We start from the raw sequence: 21,819 nt of genomic DNA, 5'->3' as shown, positions 1-21,819 counted from the left end.
GGATAGGGACATCATACCAATCCGTTGGACGATCACAGCCTCTTGGGGCATGCTATGGGGGACCTTGACGCCCGGGATGGGAACAGGTATGGACAGTGCATTGGAGCCCGGCCCCCTTCGGGGACCGGACTCCCAACTTGATTTCCCCTAACCGGCCAGTGCCGCCTGTCCGCCCGCTTGGGTAGCACGGGGTTCCCTGAGGGCTCCCTCAGGAGGTTCTTTGACCACTGGACTGGGGGTATCCCGACCCCCTCACCAATCCTAACCCTAACCACATAGGACATACAAAAACAATTGGACACAACACATCCTGACCCTAACCACATACAATCTGAATATAAACAATTGGACATTATACAAAAATCAATAAAGACAAACACATAATTAGGACAAAACAATAAAAGGAGGAATTGGAGGACACAAAACAATTGGACATAATACAAAGGTCAATAAGACAAACACGTAATTAGGACAAAACAATAAAAGGAGGACTTGGAGGACACAAAACAATTGGACACAATACTAAAATCAATAAAGACATACATATAATTAGGACAAAAAATAAAAAAAAAATAAATAAATAAATAAATAAAAGGAGGATTTGGAGGATACAAAACAATTGGACATAACACTAAAAGCCAAGACAAGAAACACGTAATTGGGACAGAAAAATCAAAGGAGGACTTGGAGGACACAAAACAATTGGGCATCACACAAAAGGTTACAGAGGAGAACATAACAAGGACAAAGGAAGGTGGGACAGGATGGTTACAAAGAAAGGAATAAAATCATAAAGTCACGTAAAAACAAAAGGAAAGGACAAATAGGAAGGGGGTGCCATAAAAATATATAAAAAAAAACGTAAGAAAAATACTGGAAAGGAAACTAAAGAAGGGGGTGCCATTACAATAATAAAAACAAAGAAAGCCAAAGAAAGGACAGGACAAAACATTAAGAATATTAAACAGAAAAATAATGAAACGGAAAACCCAAGAGTGGGAGGAGACAGCACACTATAAAAGCCAAGGGAGGCACACAAAAAACACACACAGACACGTTGGGCCAGCCTGAGGAAGGCCTATAACCGGCCGAAACGTCGCGACGGCCCAATGACACAGAAACACATTATTAAAACACAAAACAACAAAAAAATAATAATAATTATAATAATAACCTACTTACGGGTAATTTTTGGAAACGGGATAGGGACATCATACCAATCCGTTGGACGATCACAGCCTCTTGGGGCATGCTATGGGGGACCTTGACGCCTTCGGGGACCGGACTCCCAACTTGATTTCCCTTAACCCCAGTGAAAGGAACCCCAAGTAAAACTCAAAATAACGGCCATAGACACAAAGAAATAAACAAAAATGAAGGTCATGTGTATAATTAGGAAAGGAGGGTATGTAAGCCAAAGGAAAGGAAGCAGGAATTAGGACCAAAAGGAAACAGAAGGCAAAGTAAGGGTAGGAAAGGAGAAAGGAAAGGAAATGGATAGTGTTAAGCAAAAGAAAGCAGTGGAAAAAAGGAAAAACGGAAAGTCACATATATCCGGCACTTTGGATGCTATGCAGTGGGGAGGAGCCAAAAGCTATAAAAGGAGGGGGCAGAGAGGAGTCTACTTTATTTGAATTTGTCCAACTAAAGCTGTGTTGGTCTTCTGGGGGGTGGGTTCCCCCTGTATGAGGTCTGTCGCCTCCATGCACCGTTGTAGCTGAATGGCGGGGGAAGATGCCCCCTCAGAAGAAGCCCCATGAAGTGCTGTGGGGAATCTCCTCACCCTCTGGTCTCTCGGAGTCACTTGATTGGGCCCCGGCCCTCTGATGATGCGTTCCACTCGATCATGCGACTGTCCTTTGGGCTGTGCTTTGTAAAGATCTCCAAGGCCAGATCCTCATAGGCCTGCTGCTGTTCAGGATCAAGACTCTCCAGGGATTCCAGCTTAATAAAGGCCTGTGAGCAGGTGCCAAAGGCGCGGTTGGCTGCAGAGCAGACAGCAAGCAGAGAATAGATGTCCACAGGAGGGATCACGTCCTCATACTCACGCAGGTGAAGAGCTTGTCGCTCTCTTTTCCAGCTCTTCCAGGTCATGAAGTCAGCAGTTTAACACAGGAGATGCCCACACTTCCCATTCCCCGGCCAGCTTCTCCTGCTCTTCTGTGAAGACACCGGCCCAGCCAAGAGATAATCTCTTCAACATGGTTCAGCATTGGCGTCTCCTCCCGGCTGAACAAAGAAAAAGTTTAAGCTGTTTTATTAACAGAATTATTTATTTACGTGAAAACAGATACAAAGAACCTAAGTATTTTACACTTCTTATAGTAAAAGTCAAAGATTAGGGTGAATCTTGTTTTGGTAGCTCCTCTGTAGCTGCCTGTTCAGGAACTTTAACTTTAAACTTTAAGCCTGAAAGTAGTTAAAATGATTTAACATTTCTCTGTTTTCTATGAAAATAACTTATATTTTCTCATCTTTTGTTCTCCTTTTACAGTATAGGAGTGTGGCACAGCGGGCAGCAGTTATATTTGCTGATTTCTTGATCATGAGCGCAGTGTTTGCACACATGCAAATCCAACAACTGTACTCCTGGACAGGCAGACCAGTTACGATGCAAGTGCGAAATTTTTCCTCCATCCTGACAAAATAAGGAGAAAAAAAACAAAAGACAGAAAGCTGCTTCAGGTCATACTGTCATCAAAACAATGCACCAGTAAAAGGGCTACAAAGGAAAGCCCAGAAGTTTTGCAGAGGCCACTGATTCCTGCTTTCGGTGCTCCATTTTAAACGTGTTTAACTTCGGTTCTGGTTTTGAGTCGTGGCTGTTTTCTCGTTTTGTAGTTCTAGATTTAGTTTATTTCATAAACCTAAGGAGATGAATCACAACACAACATTTGGGGCTAATAGCTGCAGTTTCTCTAATGACCACTAGTCCTCACAGACTTCCCTTGTTGGTTACTTTGCAGTAATTACAAGGTAACTGTATCTGTTCATTGCACTGCACTGCTTAGAGATGAAGCTTGCTAATCAACTAACCAGCTACAAACTTTATACTCCACCATGTCTTTCAACTATCATCGCCAAAATCAACATAACAGTAAAATAAAATAAAAAAAAGTTTACATCTAGACATAATTTTCACAACTTTGGGAGATGACGCTGCTCTCAGTTTGATGATAGAGTTTGAAGTTAATTAGCAATAAATCTCACTTCCTGTAGATGTACAGGGGGAGTGGCAGGTCTCAGATCGCCGTCTCTTCCCTCCTCCGTCCTACTGAAGAGTGGCTGTTCACCTCCAATCGGGTCAGACGTCGTAGCAGTCGTAGTTTTTGGTGCGGTGTAAGTTGTGGGTGGAGCATGGACTTGTGCTGTGACAGAAACGGTCCGGCCAGTAGTGGCCTGCAGTGCTGTGGGTTGTGTGTGCAGAGAAGCTGATTGTGATGCTTCCGTCTCACCTCTTCATGTGCTTGTGGCTGATGATGTGGTTCCGTCGACCCAATAGGTGTCTGCACATCTGCCAGCTTCGCCACAATGACAGCCTCAGCTTGCACCAAAGATTCAGGCTGCAGACGGCGGCCCAGATTCCTTTTGGCCCAGGAAGCCGCTATCTCGAACGGGCCTCTCCAGTACTGTTCAGGAAACTCAAAAAGAGTCTTAACTATCTCCTCCATACATTCATTATAATGGTTACGAAGGGTTATGATAGTTGTGCGAGCCCAGTTCTTAGCATTGCCCTCAATTAGAGTCTGCACTTCTCTATTGGGGATAGCTGGCTTAATAACAGTCATTAAATTATTAGTTATTCTGTTCAGAGAGGGAGGAGGAATGTCCCCCAAAACATTCTTTAAATGGTGCACTATCTTAATGAGTTTATAAATAATGCGAACCTTTACTGAGAAGTCAGGATCATCTGACTGTATTTTCTTCTTTGGAGGTTCGGTCCGGACCGTTCGGGAGGAATTGGCATACCGTTTATGCCGAGTTGGTTCCCGGTCCCGTTCGGGTCGTTTTCTCTGGTGGGAAGCGTGGCGGTCCACGATCCGTGGCTCTCCGTTCCATTTTCGCTGCCGCGGGCGGAAAAAGTCTCCCTCATCTCCATGTCTGCCCCTCCTGGAAAACGGGCCGTAGGTTGTGTGATCGCTGCGCAGGGGGGACGGTGTCCGTCTGTTCGACCTTCCACGGCCTGATCCCTCTACGGTGGCCCCTAGAGACAAAGCACGTACAAACTCCAAAACACTTACAAATTCCAAATAGCACGCACAAACTCCTCAACACGTACAAAATCCAAAACACGTACAAAATCCAAGACACGTGCAAACACCGAGACAGGTACAAAATCCAAAACATCTACAAAATCCAAAACACATGCAAAATCCAAAACACGTGCAAAATCCAAAATAGGTACAAATCCAATACAACACTCACACTGCATGGTCAGAATTTTCTATCCTGCCTTGTACTAATAGTTCAAACTGCTGGTGGTGTTCTGGTTTTTCTTGGCACAAATTGGGTACCACCAATTAAGTATTGTTTAAATATCTCAGCCTGCCTTAGTTTTCCCCTCATAGCATAGTTTCAGGAAGGCCATGGAAACATTCCTCCTCCCATTTTTGTCCATATTGACGTGACAGCATCGTATAATCGACCATACTTTGCTCATCAAGAATTAAAGCAGTTCTGAAAGCAAAAGAGAGTCCGATCAAACTCTAGTAAGGTGTATCTAATGAAGTGGCTGGTGAGTGAATGTCAGTATGTAGCAGAAGGAGGCTAAAATCACTTCCTCCTACTTGAAATCTCATTCAATTTTCCATTTCAGTTTATTTCCAGCACGACCGTACTGCGAAGCCAAAAGTCTCTTTGAAATTTCTTCTTTTTATTGATGTTTCCCTTGAGAAAGTGCATTGTGATTCTTTTGTGAACCAACTGCATCATCTGTGAAAGCTGTAATTTGGCTGCACAGGAAGACACCAAAAAAACATGTAAACAAAAAGAAACGGCAGAAACAGATGTTTTAAGAGGGAGCGGGGCGCGTGTGCACGAGGCCGTGCATGAGGCCGCGCTCATGCCAGCGTGTGACTGGATATACTAAGTGTCTGACATGCGTTTTGTGCCAGCAGTTTTGATTCACAGGACGCCGCATGGAACATGGCAGCGAGCCTCGCCATAATGTCATTGGGGAAAATCATCCAGCTTCGTCTCTTTTGATCCTGCAAGAATCAAACGAACTGAAAAAAATTCAAAGAGGTTTTATCCAATAACCGGGGAGACGTTAAAACAAAACGAAGGAAGCATGCCAGACACAAAGAATTTTGATTTGGGCAGCGTTAGAGTGCCAAGAACATGAAAATGTTTTATGGAACGTATTTTGATGCTGTCTAAAAGAATTTTGTAGAACTTGGTTTTTATTTGCCACTTAAGGCCTCCTTTAATTTTATTTGCATGTTCATATTAGAGGATTGGCATTGTGGGTGCGTTTGCTGCTGGTATCGAATTAGGTGACTTTAAAGTATCATTTAACAAAAACCACTTACAAAATATGCAAGTCTTTTTAGACAGCATTATTTAAGGGAGAGTTCAAGTAATCGACCAAGGTCACCAGAAGACAGAATTCATTCTCGCTTTATACTCCTGGATCTGCTCTTTTCTGAACTCAGCTGTTTCTGTCAAATTTTAAGGCCCACTTACAGGGCAGAATGACTGTAATCAGAAGTTAGTGAAGGTGGGCTCTGATTATGCAGCTACCTTTGGAAACTATTTGTTGTGATATTTTGATACCATGGTAGCATTTACAGGATATTGTTTTATAGTGATATTATACAGGAAAACTGTTACTTAATAAGGCCCATTTACTAGTTGTTTTTCTCTTTCTCTCTGACCCAAGAATTGATGTGTAAGACTCACAGGCTGGTACCCCAAGGTCGAAAATACCACAGAGACGAGACCACTTCCTTACTCCCATCCTCCCTTCTTTATCTCTTAGAAAAAGGCTCGTTAAAGGCCAGGTGGTTTGTTTCAGAATTCACTAATGAAAGAACTCTGTATTCTATGTCTAGGAGTGTATTTTGCTGGAATGATCATAAATTGTAGCTGAACTGATAAACTACACAAAGGATACTTCTCTGCTCACAAGGCAGGAAGACGTTTCCTTATTTGGTCTGTACCGGTTTGAACTGAGAATCTGCTGACACACGAACCTTTTTCCTCTATATAAGCTGTTGTATACTTAATAAACCTTTGAGTTGGTTTGGGATGACAACCTAGAACAGTCTCCGTGTCTTCTTGTTCTTCCAAACTACTCCCGGTACTCCGGCCGGTACCGTGATTGCCCGTTGATCATGCATGAGAATATTTTAATTTTGTTATATGTTAAAGGATGAACTCTGCTTATTGGTGCCCATGCCTTAGGAGGAAAAGCTCTATCTACGGACAGAGATTTCCTTCACTATTCTAATAGTTGTCAAACACTATTGTTATTGATGTATATACTGAGGGGGGAGGTTGTCAAACTTCGTCTTTCTAACTTAATTATAGACTAGAAATCAGATCAATGCTTTCAATGCATTTTGTCTGTCAACACAAAAAAACAGCAGGTCCAATTTCATGAAACTTGGTGGAGTGATGCACTGTGGGCATTCTGTTATGGATCTGGATCATTTTTATTCGTTTTCCTCTAAAACTGAATGAATGGCACAGGTTTCGCATTTGTTAACATTATGAACCAAACCCTGTTTGCTCATTAAAGTTGTTGTGTGTGTAAGTGAAGTAACCCACTTTCTCCAATATGAGCATCAGTGTATTAGATGCTATATAGAGACAAAGCACTGTGTGCGTCAGTGTCTGCTTTGGGCCCCAAACTCTGCGCGCAAGTGTGTGTGTGTGTGTGTGACGGCCCAACAGTCCACATTCCAAACCGTGGACTGAAATATTCAAATATGGACCATGTGCGTGTCTACAGTTGGGTGGAAAAGCTTTCTAGAACAAGAGAGATCTGAGCTTTAAAGGCTCATATTAAATATTCATTTAGTTCCCCATGAGACCTGTACCAATAAAATGGAAAATTACAGACCAGGCCTTGTTATAAAGTGAGTGATTACTCAATGAATATGCTTTATAGGACGTCTTAGGGTAGCTCTTTGCAAACCAGCATTGAATTGCTGTAGCTGGACAAACAAATCATCGCTGTGTTTTCCACTTTCAAAACTGCATGTGCAGACTTCAGTATGAAGTAGGAATGCTCCATACACTAATATGTGTCTTTAGTTAAAATAATTATCAGAGTAAATATTAAACAAAATTACAGTGTATATTATCTTTTTGGTTCATAAGACCTGCAAGTTGCATGTTTTACTAACCTAAACCGATGAGGTGCTTGTGACACATGCACGAGCAGGTCTTTCTTTAGTTTTAAAGTTCCAGCAATATGTAAAATGCAATTCTCTCATAATCTGCAAGTTGTCTGTGGGATCTGCTCACAAACGAACTTATCTGAAGCTGTCCCTTGTATTGTGGTAATGAATAGACTGACAGAGAGAAAAATGGTTAGAGGAAAAGCGACTTACGTGGGCTCTTTTGGCAGAGACGTAGGGAGCGGATCTGGATCTGGAAAAGAAGACAAGGGGATTTTTTTACTACAGGATAAACAATATTGTTTCCAGATTTTTCTCTGTGCAAGCTGCCAGCTACAAGAAGAATCAGCTGAGATGAGTGCTGCTATGAGGAGCCAGATCTCTAGGAAAAGAAATAGAAATAGGTGGGGGGGAAATGGACGGCAGTAAGTTTTTAAAAGTTTGGCTGTTTTATTAGTTTGAGATGCACAGATGCTTAGATGCTACTGGTAACAAAGTCTTCTCACCGAACTTGACAAACAGCACGCCCGTAGTGGAAACAGAGCCCTGGATGTTGGTGGCCACACACTGGAAGTATCCCGTGTCAGTAGTGTCCAGGATGCGGAGGCGTGATCCAAACAGCGTGGACCTGTAGGAGACCCGCCGCGGCTCCTGTACCACAGGAGCGTCGTTCTTAAGCCAGCGCACAGTGGGTGGTGGGTTTCCGGAGACACGACACAAAAGCTCGGCCGTCTGGCCCACGGAGGTGGTTATGTTGTTCATGGGAGCGTCGAGGCGGATGAAGTGAGGTCTTGGTAGGCAGTGTAGGTAGGATAAAAGAAAAGAATACGAGAGAGAGAAAGAAGAGACAGATGGTGATCATGTGGAGGTGACTAGAAGAAAAATGCCCTTTGCATGCATTCTTTACAGATTATGAAATGTATGTATTTTCTTTGTTCTTTTTAAATGTACTTAAAGATGTTTGTAGTGCAGTAAAAACAACTGCAAAGTGCAGGTTTTTGCTTTTTTGCCCTGTTGAAGCCAAAGCCAATTTATTATACCTGATACACACACACACACACACATATACATATACATATATATATGTATGTGTATGTGTGTATATGTATATATGTATGTACGAACAAGACCATGAATGAAGAAAATCAAGAAAATTGTACTACACAGCCCAAGAACGATGACATAAATCAAACAACACTTACTGTACTACCTCAGAGCCAGATATTAAATAAAACATGCTGCTGTGTGAAAAAGAAACGCGGTAAAACAAACTCCGTGTTTTCAGACACACATATTCAGAGCCTGGTTTCACAAGTTATTTTGTGGTTGCCACTGTTGTGACACCTAATTTCTCTTTTCATCATGGCTGTATGATGCCAGAGGGTTTCCCCCTCAGATTTATGTGTATGAGCTCATGAGGCAATATCACCTGCGTTGCGGTCTTCGAAAAAAAGAAGAATCAAATTTAAAATGACTGGTTCCCAGTGTTTCGTGCCTGTTTTCAAACAGTCAAAACAAACAGCTCTTGATTACTGTTATGAATGAGAGGAATGATTACAGCGAGCAAAAAGTGCCTCGCCATCTAAACCAATTCATGAAGGGTAATGCTATTAGAACACACTGCAATACAAAGATGAACTAAATCGTGATTCCCTCCAGAACCGTATTTTTCCCCTTAAGCTGGTCAGTAAAAAAAAAACTATCTGGAGGGCCACCTAAGAGTTTAATGTGCAGGAAAAACATTGGTCTTAATGTCATGAAAAACCTCTGGAAAGTTCTCTCAACCCCAAAACCTGTGTTAGGTATGCAGAAATGCTCCTGGTTACACAAACTGGCCAAGACAAACAAATGAGGAAAAGCACATAGGCCTACAGAAGAATCTCAAATGAAAAATGAATGTGTGTGAATAGAGAGGTTGATGGGTATAAATAGAGGTGCACACTTACTTGTGTGAGTACACCAGCACTCAGATTTTTACTACTGTATTCCATGCAAGATTAACTTCAAGGTTTTCCAAGGAATGTTAACAGAAAAATGTTAGAGAGCGGTCAGAAAATTAACCGTATCAACATCGACATCTATGGAGGTGAACATGCTGGTGATAGAAGAACTGCATAAAACAGTGCTCATTCATATTACAGCCTTGTTTGAATAAACTTTCCTTGGGTTGGAGTGCAGGCCAGCTTTCTTTCACTGTGAGCATCCCGTGTGTCATGGTCCCTGTGCCTCCCCGGCCAGCCCAGTGTGGCCACAACTGTTTGTTGTTTTTCTCTCGCTCTGTCTCTCCTACCTGTCTGCCTGGGCGGAGCTCTGATTGGGCTCCTGCCCTTGGCCCACGCACCTGCAGCTGATCGAGTGAATTGCAGTTCTCTGGCTCTTAAGGCTGGGGCTCTGAGCTATTCGTCGCTGGAATATTGAGTAACTCTCGTTAGTATTGCCTGGCTTCCTTGCGATTCTACTGTTCCCGTGTTTGCCTTCAACTTACCCTCGTCTGTGTAAACAGGTTTACCTGGATCAGCCCTTTTGTGACCCCTGGACCCCGTGAGCAGGAGAGTGAGCTGAGCTGCTTGTGTGGAGACTGTTTGGACGAGGAGCAGAGCGAGTGCGAAGAAGTGTGTCTCCCCAGCCTATCGATCCCCGGGACCCTGGTGTTTCCCCCCCCCTTCACGTGTATATAGTGCACCAGTGTGATTAATAAAGTGTCGTTGAACTGTGCTACTTCAGCCTGCGCCTGAGTCCGTTCCACACCCGTGACAATTCATCTGTGCTTGTATTCAAGTTTACAGCAAATCATCTGAGAAATGCCTTTGAACTGGTGCCTGTTTCTGGGCTTTTCTTTTGACACAAACTGCTCACAAAGAAGGACGAATGCTTTAGGGAACAAAAGCTTTGGAATGTATTCTGCAAGTACAGGTCAAACGTAATAGCCTCATTGTTTTATAGCAATGCTGAATTAACTTATGTCACTGCAGGACAGTGCAGCCAGTGGGGCTAATTGTTATAGTCACTGTGCACGACAAGAAAGCATTTGACATGGTGAACTGCTGCCACGGTTTTAGAGAGACGTCTGTTTGTAATTAGAAGTAGTTGTTCTGTTTAATTTGGGGTTTTTCTCCTTTGCTTCTGCGTAGAAGACGACCAATCTGCACATCGAGAAGCTGTCCTGTCTTCAGCTAGGAGTCCTTCTCCAGCTGCTGCACATGCTAACAGGCAAAACATCAGGGAGTAATACAAGCTTTTAATGCTTATGTGAACCACAGGCGTGCTTATAATGTATCAACCTGCAGTGAGACTGTAAAAGCAAAATCTTTCTTGATTTAATTTTCAGTGCACAAATAATAACAGATTCAGGAATGTATTCAAGGAAGAGACTGGCAAAGAAAGAGTGGGATAGTCAGGGAGCTGAAGGAAGGAGTACTAAAAGGCTAGGTGCACAGCAAAGAGAGGTGTCACTGGCACAGGAAAAGGCTTGTAGTGAGTTGTATGTGAGGCTGGACTAGGGTTGCCAACTCCCTGAAAAATAAATAAGGGACACCTCGTGGCCAGGGCCGGGCGACCCAGTTGTCTTCACCCTTCCCAGTGTGGTGAATTTTCTAGCTCTTTTTTTGTGTGTGAAATTATTTTTTTAACCATTTGACTTGAAGTTGATTTAAGTACATGCATATTCTATTCTTTGTGATATGAACTCATGTGAAACAAATGATCATTTAGCCATTTATTTTTAGCTCAAAATGACAACATTAACACAGTAAAACAGGTCTCTTTCTTAAACAGAAGCCTGTCATGCTTAACTTTTGAGAATATAAGTAAATCTTTCTTTAAAAGAACTCTGTCCTGCTTAACTTAAAATAATAGAAAACAATAGAAAGAAAAATATTCTTGTAACAGTGCACATTTAGTGCATTTAGTACAATTGGCTTCAGCTGAGGTATTATTTCAGCTTTTCTAATGCTAATCAGCTGCTCCTGTTTGTAAACCCGCTTGTTCCCATGATTACGCATCTTAACTCATCATCATTATTCATCTATGTATTACTTTTATGTATTAGTCATCTATTTGTTGTAATCATCTATCCTTGCAGTTGTTTATTACACAAAATAAATTATATTATCACACTTCTGGCCACATAGCGCTGATATTCATTGCACATGCCCATATTAACTTTTTCCAGCCAGGTGTTTTCCTTTTCCCATTCTTCCCTTTCTCTGAGGGGAACAAACATTGCTGCCCTAACGCTGGGCTTACACTGTGCGGTTTTTGGCCCATTTTGAGCCGATTTTTGAGTGATCGGCCCGATTTTGGCCTTCATCGTGCATCGTGTAGTATACGTGGGGTAACGAGAAGTGATTAACACCTCACGACCAGCTCCCGATCATCAATCGCTCGTGAAGGTGTCACCACAGGCGCTCACACTGCTCACGCGCAAACACGTAAACGTCGGTGAAAAAGACTGAGCAGCACAGCAGTGCAGCGTGTGATCTGGACACAAGCGATGGAGGCACTACTTGTAGAACTTCGAAAAGGCTCGGATGAGCTTTCCAATGTGGCCTCACAAAATGATCACGACCACAACAACCGTGAAAATAGTTGGATTTACATTGCTGCTCAATCACAGCTGCCTGATCAATGTTTTTCATTAGCAATTTAGCAAAGTTGATGGTGGTGGTGTGTCTGTGTGAGTGAAAGACAGAGAGAGAGAGGGAGAGCGACAGATTTTCTGTTATAACCTTCATTTTATGGAGGCACAGTGTGAGCACTCAGGTCGCATCAGAGCATCGGGCGGTATAGTGTGAGACCTGCATCGTGACCTACCAACGTCTAACCCCTGCGAGTCAATCGTGCAGTTTGAGCAGGAGCTGAATAACGTGACTGAAAAAATCGCACAGTGTCTGCCCAGCATTAGGTGTACTGTCGTCCGAGACTTGCACCGCAGTGTCAGCGTTTGTTTCCCTGTTGGCCATGCTTGTTGTTGTGGTCATCTGTTGTCTTCCGGTATTTTCTCCGTAAGCGACCTTTCCTCGACCAATGAGATGAGCGGTAATCTGAATTGTCATACTCGAATTGTCATAAGTGTGCTGTCAGCTCATTGGTCACAAAGCAGGAGAGGGGCTGGGAATTATGTTTTCCAACAAAGCGTTAATTCCATTAACATTTATAGACTACTTTTGATTCTCACTGTATTACGGGACAAAGTGCGTCCCTTATTAGCTCAATACGGGACGTGTACTTTTGTTTCGAAATACGGGACGATTCCGTATTTTAAGGGACGGTTGGCAACCCTAGGCTGGACACTAAGGAGAAAATGATTTTTAATGAATGGCAAGGCACATAAATTGTCCTGGAAGAGAGTAACCAAGTATAGAGATGGAAATGTGCTAATGTGAAGAATGTGTGTTGAGAAGAGAGGAGGAGTACTTTGGATGAAAATTGAATTAGAGAAGGAAGCGAGGCAACTCTGAAGAGGATGGAGACGGGAGGCATAGAGAGGGTAGGAGTGAAGGCTATGATAAGGTGCGAAGAGAGTAACTGTGGTGCTGGATTTGTGGATGTAGTGAAGGTGGACATGCAGGGGGTTGGTGTGACTGAGGAGGATGCTAGAAATAGAGAGATGGAGGCGGATGATCCACTGTAGCGACCTCTAAAGGGAGCAGCCGAAAGAAGAAGAAGCACAAATAATTCTAATCATGCTTTTCTTTTATTCTCAGTACTAAGCTATGTAAAGGAAGTCAAGGTTGTTTCCTCCTACAATCACTTTGTAGATGGTTTAGACTTGTTTAGATTGGTGCTCTGTCTCCCTTTATCCAAACTAAAACTTTGATGGGTTTTTTTTATCTTCACTAAACATTTTTTTGCTTTGTGTTTATTATTGTGCTACTGCAAGTATTTCATATATTAGTCAGTTGATTGTTACTGTAGGGCAGCTCTAGGACAATCCCTGATGTGATGTAGCTTGCTTTTATCCAGCAGATACGACATCTCATGAGGAGGTTCGAACCCTGTACCCTGACCTTCCCACTGACGCACAAAGTCTGGACATCCAGAAGCAGGCCCTTCTACGTGAACAACAGCACAACAGTTTCTATTTCTTTTAATATTAGAAGTCAGTTATTCATTAATGAATACAAATGGTGACTGAAGTTATTTAGACAGGACATTAAACAATAAACTTCCAATAAATTATGAACAATGTGTGACTGAATGTGTTCAGTGAAAGACTTTGAAAATATCGCAGCATAAAACCAGTGTAAAAGTACTCAGACTACTTTTGGGGGTATTTATTTGATGATGCAACCAGAAAATGTGCAGGTTGTGAGTTTAACATTTTCAACACTGGAGAAGAAGTACATGTACACAGACTAGCTAATGACAAACATTTTTTTTAAATTAACCTTTATTTAAACAGGTTGTTCATTTTTCTGAGCTTACCTGGTGTCTAGTTTCGGTGGCAGTAGCATAAGCAGAGAAGACCCAGACCATACTCTCCCGAGCCAGCTCCTCCATTATTTGGGGGACACTGAGGCATTCTCTGCTGAGTGCTGTGATCTCCCCAACATGTCCTGGGTGTGTCCTGTCTGTCCTGGTGGGACATGCCTGGAACATCTCACCCAGGAGGCGCTCAAGAGGCACCCTTGTCAGATGCCTGAACCTCCTCAACTGGCTCGTTTAGATGTAGAGGAGTAGCAGTTAACTCGGAATGAGACAGACAGCACCTACTGCTGGGGTGGGCCTACAGGAGGGAGAGCTCATGTCGTCTCTTCAGGACACATCACTGGACCCCAAGAAGCTCTCCCCTGAGCTCCCTTTGGCTGCTGGGGTCGGCATACGTTCAACTTTAAAATCACTCTTGGTTCTTGGCTAGCTTTGTGTTAGCATCCTTTGTGTACTGATGCTTGCAAGAAGCTAAAGTTGCTTTGGCAGAATTTTCTTTCTCATATATGCACACATAAGGAGAGAGATGTTTTATAAGCTTTAGTCATCACCGTGCACTTTTCCTGATTCACACAAAATACAGCAATCTGGCACCTTCCCGCAGGGTCTTGCACGAGTATTAAACATGTTCATTTGTGCTTTGGACTGTCACCAGATTTCTTCTAGAAGTTTCTTGCCAGTCAGCAACTATCTTGGCAACACCACTTGAGTTTGTGTGTTGCATGCTAACACCATTATCATATGTGTAATAATACTAAAGCTTCATCTTATGCACACACAAAGAACAAATATGGCTCCTTCGTGCAGGGTTTTCTGGTATGTTCATTTATGCTTCCCAATTTAAAAAAAAAGAAAAAAAAAAGAAAAAGCAAACTTCTTGCTTCTCAGCCACTGCGGCCACATCCTCACTGTTTTTTAGACAGTTATATAAACATACTGTGAGTGAGTCATAAGCTTAAATACAATAGTTGAAGGAACAAAAACTTAATGTTTAAAAATACCAGTCAAATCTGATTAAAGTAAATAAATAATAAGTATACAATGTAGTTTTAAGACTTATCTCAATGTTTCGTAACATTAATGTTCTATGAACTCGTGAGTCCAGAAATCTGAATGTCATGAAAAGTATTTATTATTCGTGTATTATTATTTTACAATACAAGGTTGTTTTTCTCCTGATACTTCATGCAAACCACATTTCTCCAGGCCGGTCCTAATCAGCTTACTCAGTATCACTAGATCCAATGCTGCTCCTCCAGCACAGCACACAAAAGTAGGAGAGACCGGAGATGCCATGGCTTAGTTAGGAGACTGTTTGCTTCAAGGCCACTAGAAGGTGCTGCCATAAAACTACAATAAATGAATTGACCTTTTGACCTGCTCACACTCTTTTATGCAAAACCCTGCTGATGTTACACACACACACACATAAAGAGATTCTAGGTCTGACCAACCGTCTCCGCCGTGGGCAAAAAGATGACAGTCAATAAAATTCTAAAATTTTATTTATAAACACAATGAATAATAGTTAAAAGTCCAGTGTCCCATTTAGGTACAAAGTAAAAACACACAGTCCAAGGCCAGAGCCAGCTATGCCACAAAGCCAGTTGCACTCCACACGTTGTTCACTTCAACAGGGGTAGCAATTGTCCTCTGAGACCCACCACCCTGTAAGTAGAAAGCCAGTGATCACTCCATCCTCTGCAACTCAGCTGCCTTCAGGCTACAGCATATAATAGGCCCTAGCCTGCACAGAGCGACAAAATAAGACAATTCACTATATAATTCACAGCCCATCCATCCCAAACATATCAGATCATTAGAGGTTTTGTCACATTACATACCTGCACTGAGAGACAAAATAAGACTAATGACGCTAAATTTAATTACGGGTCATGGACAGCCTTCATAAATGCTCATATTACTCACCCACACTGAATTCCAGCACAGGTTCATCTGGGTCCTGACTATTTCCTGCAAAATAACACAAACGTCATCAGAACATTAAGTCAGAGAAACAACATTTGGAGCTTTTGTACATGATAAATTATACTGCAGTAGTAAAACAAAGTCAAGCAGCAGTACATTTATTAAAATCACCTTCAGCTGTAATATTTAAACTGATTTAGTGTCAATTTAGATTATGTTTAGATTAAAATGAAACTAGTACCCTTGTAATGTCTTTTTAAATTAGAGGTAAATATTTGTATATTTTTTTACATAATATAATTATATTTACTGGATTTTCTCTCTATTGTAGTTTAATATTATAGTTATTACTTGTTTTTTATTGACTTGTCTTGTTTTTACAATGATTTGCTTTGACTGCAGCCTTTAAAGAAAAGACTATCTGTTCAGTAACTATCCATCAGACTGGGTCCATGTTACCAGCCAAATGGGTAATAATTAAAGTAAGTTTTGAATTACGTATATTTGGGTGTTTAGGTGACACTTTTGCAAAAAAAATTATATAATTAGGTTTAAAAAAACTAAACATGTATGTATTTAAAAACAATAAGTGTGTTAGAATTACTACAGCAACAGGTTGTAGCTCACTGTACTGTTTTTGAGCACAACTTTGGTGCTTTTGCCTCATTTTTAAATCAGTGATCCCAGTAGCACAGTCTAAGCAGAGACCTCAGTGCTTGGCAAACAATCAATAGAATCAATATAATTATTAAAAAGAAACAAAATAAATGCCAACCATATAAAAAACATAAACTTAAAGAAAAAAACTAAACTTGATTTTATGTCTTTAGGCTATTGTTAACAGCAAGCATGAGGTTAGTGCATATGTATTATTATTGGAAAGATTACTGCAAAGAAAAAAAAGTTGAACCAGGAGGGGGCGATATTGCTCTTCTTACAATGAGTTACATGCAGGCTATTACTTACCGTGTCACTCACATTTATTTCACAAATTAGCTGAACCCACTTAATTCGATTTAATTGTATTTATGCAGAGCTGAATCACAACAACATTCTCCTCGAGGTGGTATAGATTGTAAGGTAGAAAGTCTACAATTAAAAAGAAAAAACCTCAATACAGTGGGAAGGAACAACTCACTTTTAACAGGAAGCACCCTCTGGCAGAACCACGGTCAGGGAGCAAACTATCAAACTACGAGGTCTTTAAAATAAGGGTTCCACAGTGTCACAGTTTTCTGCATATAGTCGATTAATAAATGTTGAGAAAACAACTAATCGATTCAAATTTTTTATTTGAACAAGTATCAAATTGATTTTCACAGAAGCGTTCAATGGAACAAATACATAAATGGTAAACTGACTGCTTTTTATATAGGGTTTTTGTATTTTGCTCGTGCATTAAAAAGCGCTTTATACAACATGCCTCATTCACCTATTCACCCAAACATTATTACAAGCACCTTTTCTACAATTAAGCTAAACATGCATAAAATGTTAGCAGTGGAGATTTGGCACCTGAAAGGACCCCCTTTGATCCACTCCTAGTTTGAGTCTATTTACATTTAAATACTGATACTTCAATTTTGCCTTGGTTTGAGCTCCATAAAGCAGGCAAACCAGAATTAATCACAGAAGGCGAAAAAACACTGAAACTACGTTTTAAGCTGCGAGCCAAACAAACCAAAGGTAACCGTGTTTTGAAAAGAGCTATGAAGAGAAACAGACAGACTACTGTAATTTCTCAATAAAATGTCGCTTATTATCGCTCACTCTCAAGAACAAAAACGTGAGTAATTTTCCAGTAGCTCACCATATTTGGGATCTTCTAACATCCACACTTCATGTTTAAACGGTGGTGCGGAGGCGGTGTACCGTCGCAGGACGGATGTAGCATTCAGCGCGGTGTGCCTTTTTTTCAGTTGCTAAGCAACAGATTTGTCCCGCCCCCTTTCGTTATGACGAGCCGGGCCAGTCCTTTGACTGGTGACGTTACAAAGAAACCGACCTTATATATAGACCTGGCTGTTCAGTTGAAACGCATTCATACAGCGGGACAGCAGCGCTTTAAACGTTCAAACACGGAGTTTAACACAAAACAACATTTTAGGCATAAAAAACAAAAAAGTGAAATGGCAAGCTCAAACTGTAACACAATGACAAATGATGAAACAGTTCAGACCAATCGGGATAATTCTACAGTACATGCTTTAGTATCCCTCTTGAATAACTTGTTCAGTGATTTTTCGTACAAGCAGTGGGAAGAGCTTACCTCAGGCTATCCGGATTGCTCCACCGCTAAGCGGCTTGCAGGTTTTGTAGAGGACGTAATGGACCTGTGTGAACAGTCAGGAGCAGTATCACCACTGAGGTCTTCCCAGAACTCCCCTGTACATCAAAACTGTTCTGTCCACACCACCACTGGCAAAACGTTTTTGTCACCTGTGAAATTTTTGGACGATTCTGCTGAGCAGGAGTTTGATACAGCACAGAATATAGATGCTAACAGCCAAGAAACAGCTAACACAGAAGAACGCTGTCAAAATGCTGACCAACACAGTGCTGCAAAAGCAGAAAACAATCCAATTCCAGATCCCCAGCAGCAGAAATCCTGTGTTGAACATGAAGCCAGCATCCCACCGTTAACAAACATAAGTCAAACGGAGTCATATAAAAAGATACAGAATCACAGATCTTCTGTAGACTGTGAGCCACCTGAAAACACCTTAGACTTTGAAAGGTGGTTAGAGACATTAATTCAGGCTGTGCTTTCAAAGCTTGGTAAACTTTTAAAGTGCCCTCATTCTCACCAAAAACGTTTGTTGGATCTACTCTTGGACAAATTCAAGTGGATGGATTTGCATTTAGACCGAAAAGTGCAGAATTATTTTGACTGCATTGCTAATGCCATTTTCACTGATATTTGTGACAAATTACATAAAGTGTCACTAATATCATTGGGGAGGAGTGGGGAGGAGGATTCAATGAATTTAATGGGACAACCAATGTTTAATATCATAACTACTTCAGTATTCCAAGAACACCTGTTGGCAGTAACAATTATCGATAGACTGGAATCATATGAAAAGAAAGAAAGATGCAGACTTTCAGTGGAAAGCTTTGTGGAAGGACTGATTTCCCGGGTTGCAAAAAAATCAGGCACAGTCTTCATCATTGAAGATGCTGAAGCTATCTCCAACCGGCTTACCATGAAAATCTGGACTGAAATCAGGGCAGAATACGACAAAATCCCCCCAGAGAAGTTCAAGAAACTCAGCGAGAGGGTTTTCAAATCCCTCTGTAAAAGATGGAAGCATGCAGCGGTTATTGTGACATTCTGGCAATTAAACGTCCAAGATCTTGATGAAGATATTGTTAAAACTTTCAAAAGAAAGATATTCACAGAACCAAGTTGCATATCTAAGTGCTTCTCATCGGTGCGTGCATTTTTTGGGAGGTTTAAGGGAGGAAACAAAGTTTCCCCTTTATAGTGACATCGTGATATCAACAGCAAGATATTTTCTAAAACTCACTGGACACTTTAAATTAGCTAGTTTTACATTTAGATCAGATCAAGTCATTTTTGAAATCCCCAGGAATGGTCGCGGCAGATGGCCACCCCGCCCTGAGCCTGGTTCTGTCGAAGGTTTCTTCCTCTTAAAAGGGAGTTTTTCCTTCCCACTGTCGCCTCGTGCTTGCTCAGAGGGGTTTGTTCTTTTGGGGTTTTCTTTTTAATACTGTAAGTTGTTACCTTACAGTGTGAAGCACCTTGAAAACACCATTGTTTCCTTTGGTGCTATACAGATTGAAGTGACTTGCACTGACAACATAACTAAGCTGGGACTTTAATTTAACATCAATAAAATTATAAAAATATTACATCTTGATTTCTGCTTGTTTTCATTGTCTGTGACTTAATGAATACAAATGTGTAATTTAACAGATTTTTTCTTTATGTTAGTCTGACCGGTGATTCCACGTTGGCCTTAGGTGTTGGCGCGGATACGCTGCAGCCCCTGAGCCATTAATGGCCCAGCACACTACAGTAAAAACAAAACAACAGCCATCTCTCCAACTAGGAAAGGAAAATAATAAACTGCCTCCTTGGAGGCAACCTGACTCAAAACAGTTGCAGTCCAACTCAGACCGACTGCAATCACTCTCAGGCAGATTGATGAAGATCTGCAAATAACTGTTGTCTAATTTATAAACGCAGACAGATTGCCAACACGTCTGTTTACAATAGAGGACTGTACTTACATGGTTGCAAACTGGTTGTTGTCTTGCTTATATGAAAACATTGCTTTGGAGCAATGAAACTCAAACACATTCATTTTAAAAATGCCTCAAAATGAAATTTTGAAATATTTGGCTTTATGCTTTGAAAGTGCCGTTGTGAGTGGGAGTGTGAAATCCTTACTTGATGTGTTCCCTTTGCCTTTACTGTTTTCAGTTTTATTTGTCATATGCAAGTTAGCACAGGGTCAACATTGCAATGAAATGTGTTTGACGAGCAGCAGTCACTCAGCAGCATGGTACAGTAGAAATATAATAAAATATAATAAAATAAAAAATAGAAAAATAGTAAAGAGCAAAATATTAGAGAGACGTGGTAAAAGAGAAAAGATGACTAAATATATATGTATCTATAAATATAAATATATGTACACTAGTGATTAAATAAGAAAATCTTGAAAAGAAATATGACGGGAGGCCAAATGGGATGTTGCACAGGAATGAGCAGCAGAAAATTACAGTATTACTCAGACTTTTAATAGTCATATTGTCAGTTTTGGCCGACGGTCATGGGTCACTTCCACTAAAATAGCACGAGACTGGAGTAAAATGTACTTTATTAATGAGAACACATGGTGATACAGCAAAGAATCCAACCCTTCTGAAAAGCAAATGGCTTCCTGTCATACTCTACCTGATTCAGGTGAGCATCTGGAATAGACCAAGTCTGGGGGTCAGCAAACCAAAGGAAAACAAAACCCTCCCCATAAGAAAACCACTACAATATAACCAAGATATAGCACATCATAGACATATGAAGATTTGGAACAAGTCCTATAAATAATTCCATAACATATAAACTTCAGTCTCTTCTATATACATTAAAACAGCGGTCCCCAACCTTTTTTGCGCCACGGACCGGTTTATGCCCGACAATATTTTCATGGACCGGCCTTTAAGGTGTCACAGATAAATACAACAAAATAAAACTAGTACCGGTACCGGAAAAAAAGAAGATTTATTCATAACACACGTGAAAGACCCAGGAAAACAGAGTTAACGATAAAAACGATAACAAAATAACGATAAAAACTCTGAAAACCATTTATTTAAAATGACTGGTTCCCAGTGTTTCGTGCCTGTTTTCAAACAGTCAAAACAAACAGCTCTTGATTACTGTTATGAATGAGAGGAATGATTACAGCGAGCAAAAAGTGCCTCGCCATCGAAACCAATTCATGAAGGGTAATGCTATTAGAACACACTGCAATACAAAGATGAACTAAATCGTGATTCCCTCCAGAACCGTATTTTTCCCCTTAAGCTGGTCAGTAAAAAAAAAAAAAACTATCTGGAGGGCCACCTAAGAGTTTAATGTGCAGGAAAAACATTGGTCTTAATGTCATGAAAAACCTCTGGAAAGTTCTCTCAACCCCAAAACCTGTGTTAGGTATGCAGAAATGCTCCTGGTTACACAAACTGGCCAAGACAAACAAATGAGGAAAAGCACATAGGCCTACAGAAGAATCTCAAATGAAAAATGATGTGTGTGAATAGAGAGGTTGATGGGTATAAATAGAGGTGCACACTTACTTGTGTGAGTACACCAGCACTCAGATTTTTACTACTGTATTCCATGCAAGATTAACTTCAAGGTTTTCCAAGGAATGTTAACAGAAAAATGTTAGAGAGCGGTCAGAAAATTAACCGTATCAACATCGACATCTATGGAGGTGAACATGCTGGTGATAGAAGAACTGCATAAAACAGTGCTCATTCATATTACAGCCTTGTTTGAATAAACTTTCCTTGGGTTGGAGTGCGGGCCAGCTTTCTTTCACTGTGAGCATCCCGTGTGTCATGGTCCCTGTGCCTCCCCGGC

General features: G+C 41.1%; 1 protein-coding gene across 5 annotated transcripts; it reads right to left on the bottom strand.

Moving 5' to 3' along the window:
* Positions 1-1,622: 1,622 nt before the first annotated feature.
* Positions 1,623-21,236, bottom strand: LOC146688882 (uncharacterized). 5 transcript variants are annotated; one of them, XR_014915914.1, is made up of 5 exons: positions 17,515-21,236; positions 15,705-15,749; positions 3,211-4,204; positions 2,049-2,229; positions 1,623-1,956 (listed from the first exon to the last, which is right to left on the bottom strand). XR_014915914.1 is itself a non-coding variant. In XM_085436240.1 (4 exons), exons 1-3 carry the CDS (start codon positions 17,534-17,536, stop codon positions 3,243-3,245), a joined length of 1,029 nt encoding a protein of 342 aa, XP_085292366.1. In that variant the 5' UTR covers positions 17,537-21,236; the 3' UTR covers positions 1,623-2,229; positions 3,211-3,242. The 5 variants fall into 5 exon arrangements, 4 of the variants coding, with proteins under 4 accessions (XP_085292366.1, XP_085292370.1, XP_085292367.1 ...); XM_085436240.1 differs by having other exon boundaries at positions 1,623-2,229; XM_085436244.1 differs by having other exon boundaries at positions 1,623-2,229; positions 3,456-4,204.
* Between the last annotated feature and the right edge of the window lie 583 nt (positions 21,237-21,819).

This window comes from Copadichromis virginalis, linkage group LG17 (genome assembly GCF_057382275.1).
Source record: "Copadichromis virginalis isolate Kocher_CV1m ecotype Utaka linkage group LG17, C_Virginalis_male_GT1.1, whole genome shotgun sequence".
Taxonomy (NCBI): Eukaryota; Metazoa; Chordata; class Actinopteri; order Cichliformes; family Cichlidae; genus Copadichromis; species Copadichromis virginalis.
Note: the sequence above shows the minus strand (reverse complement) of the source record. Positions and strands in the feature narration are given on the sequence as shown.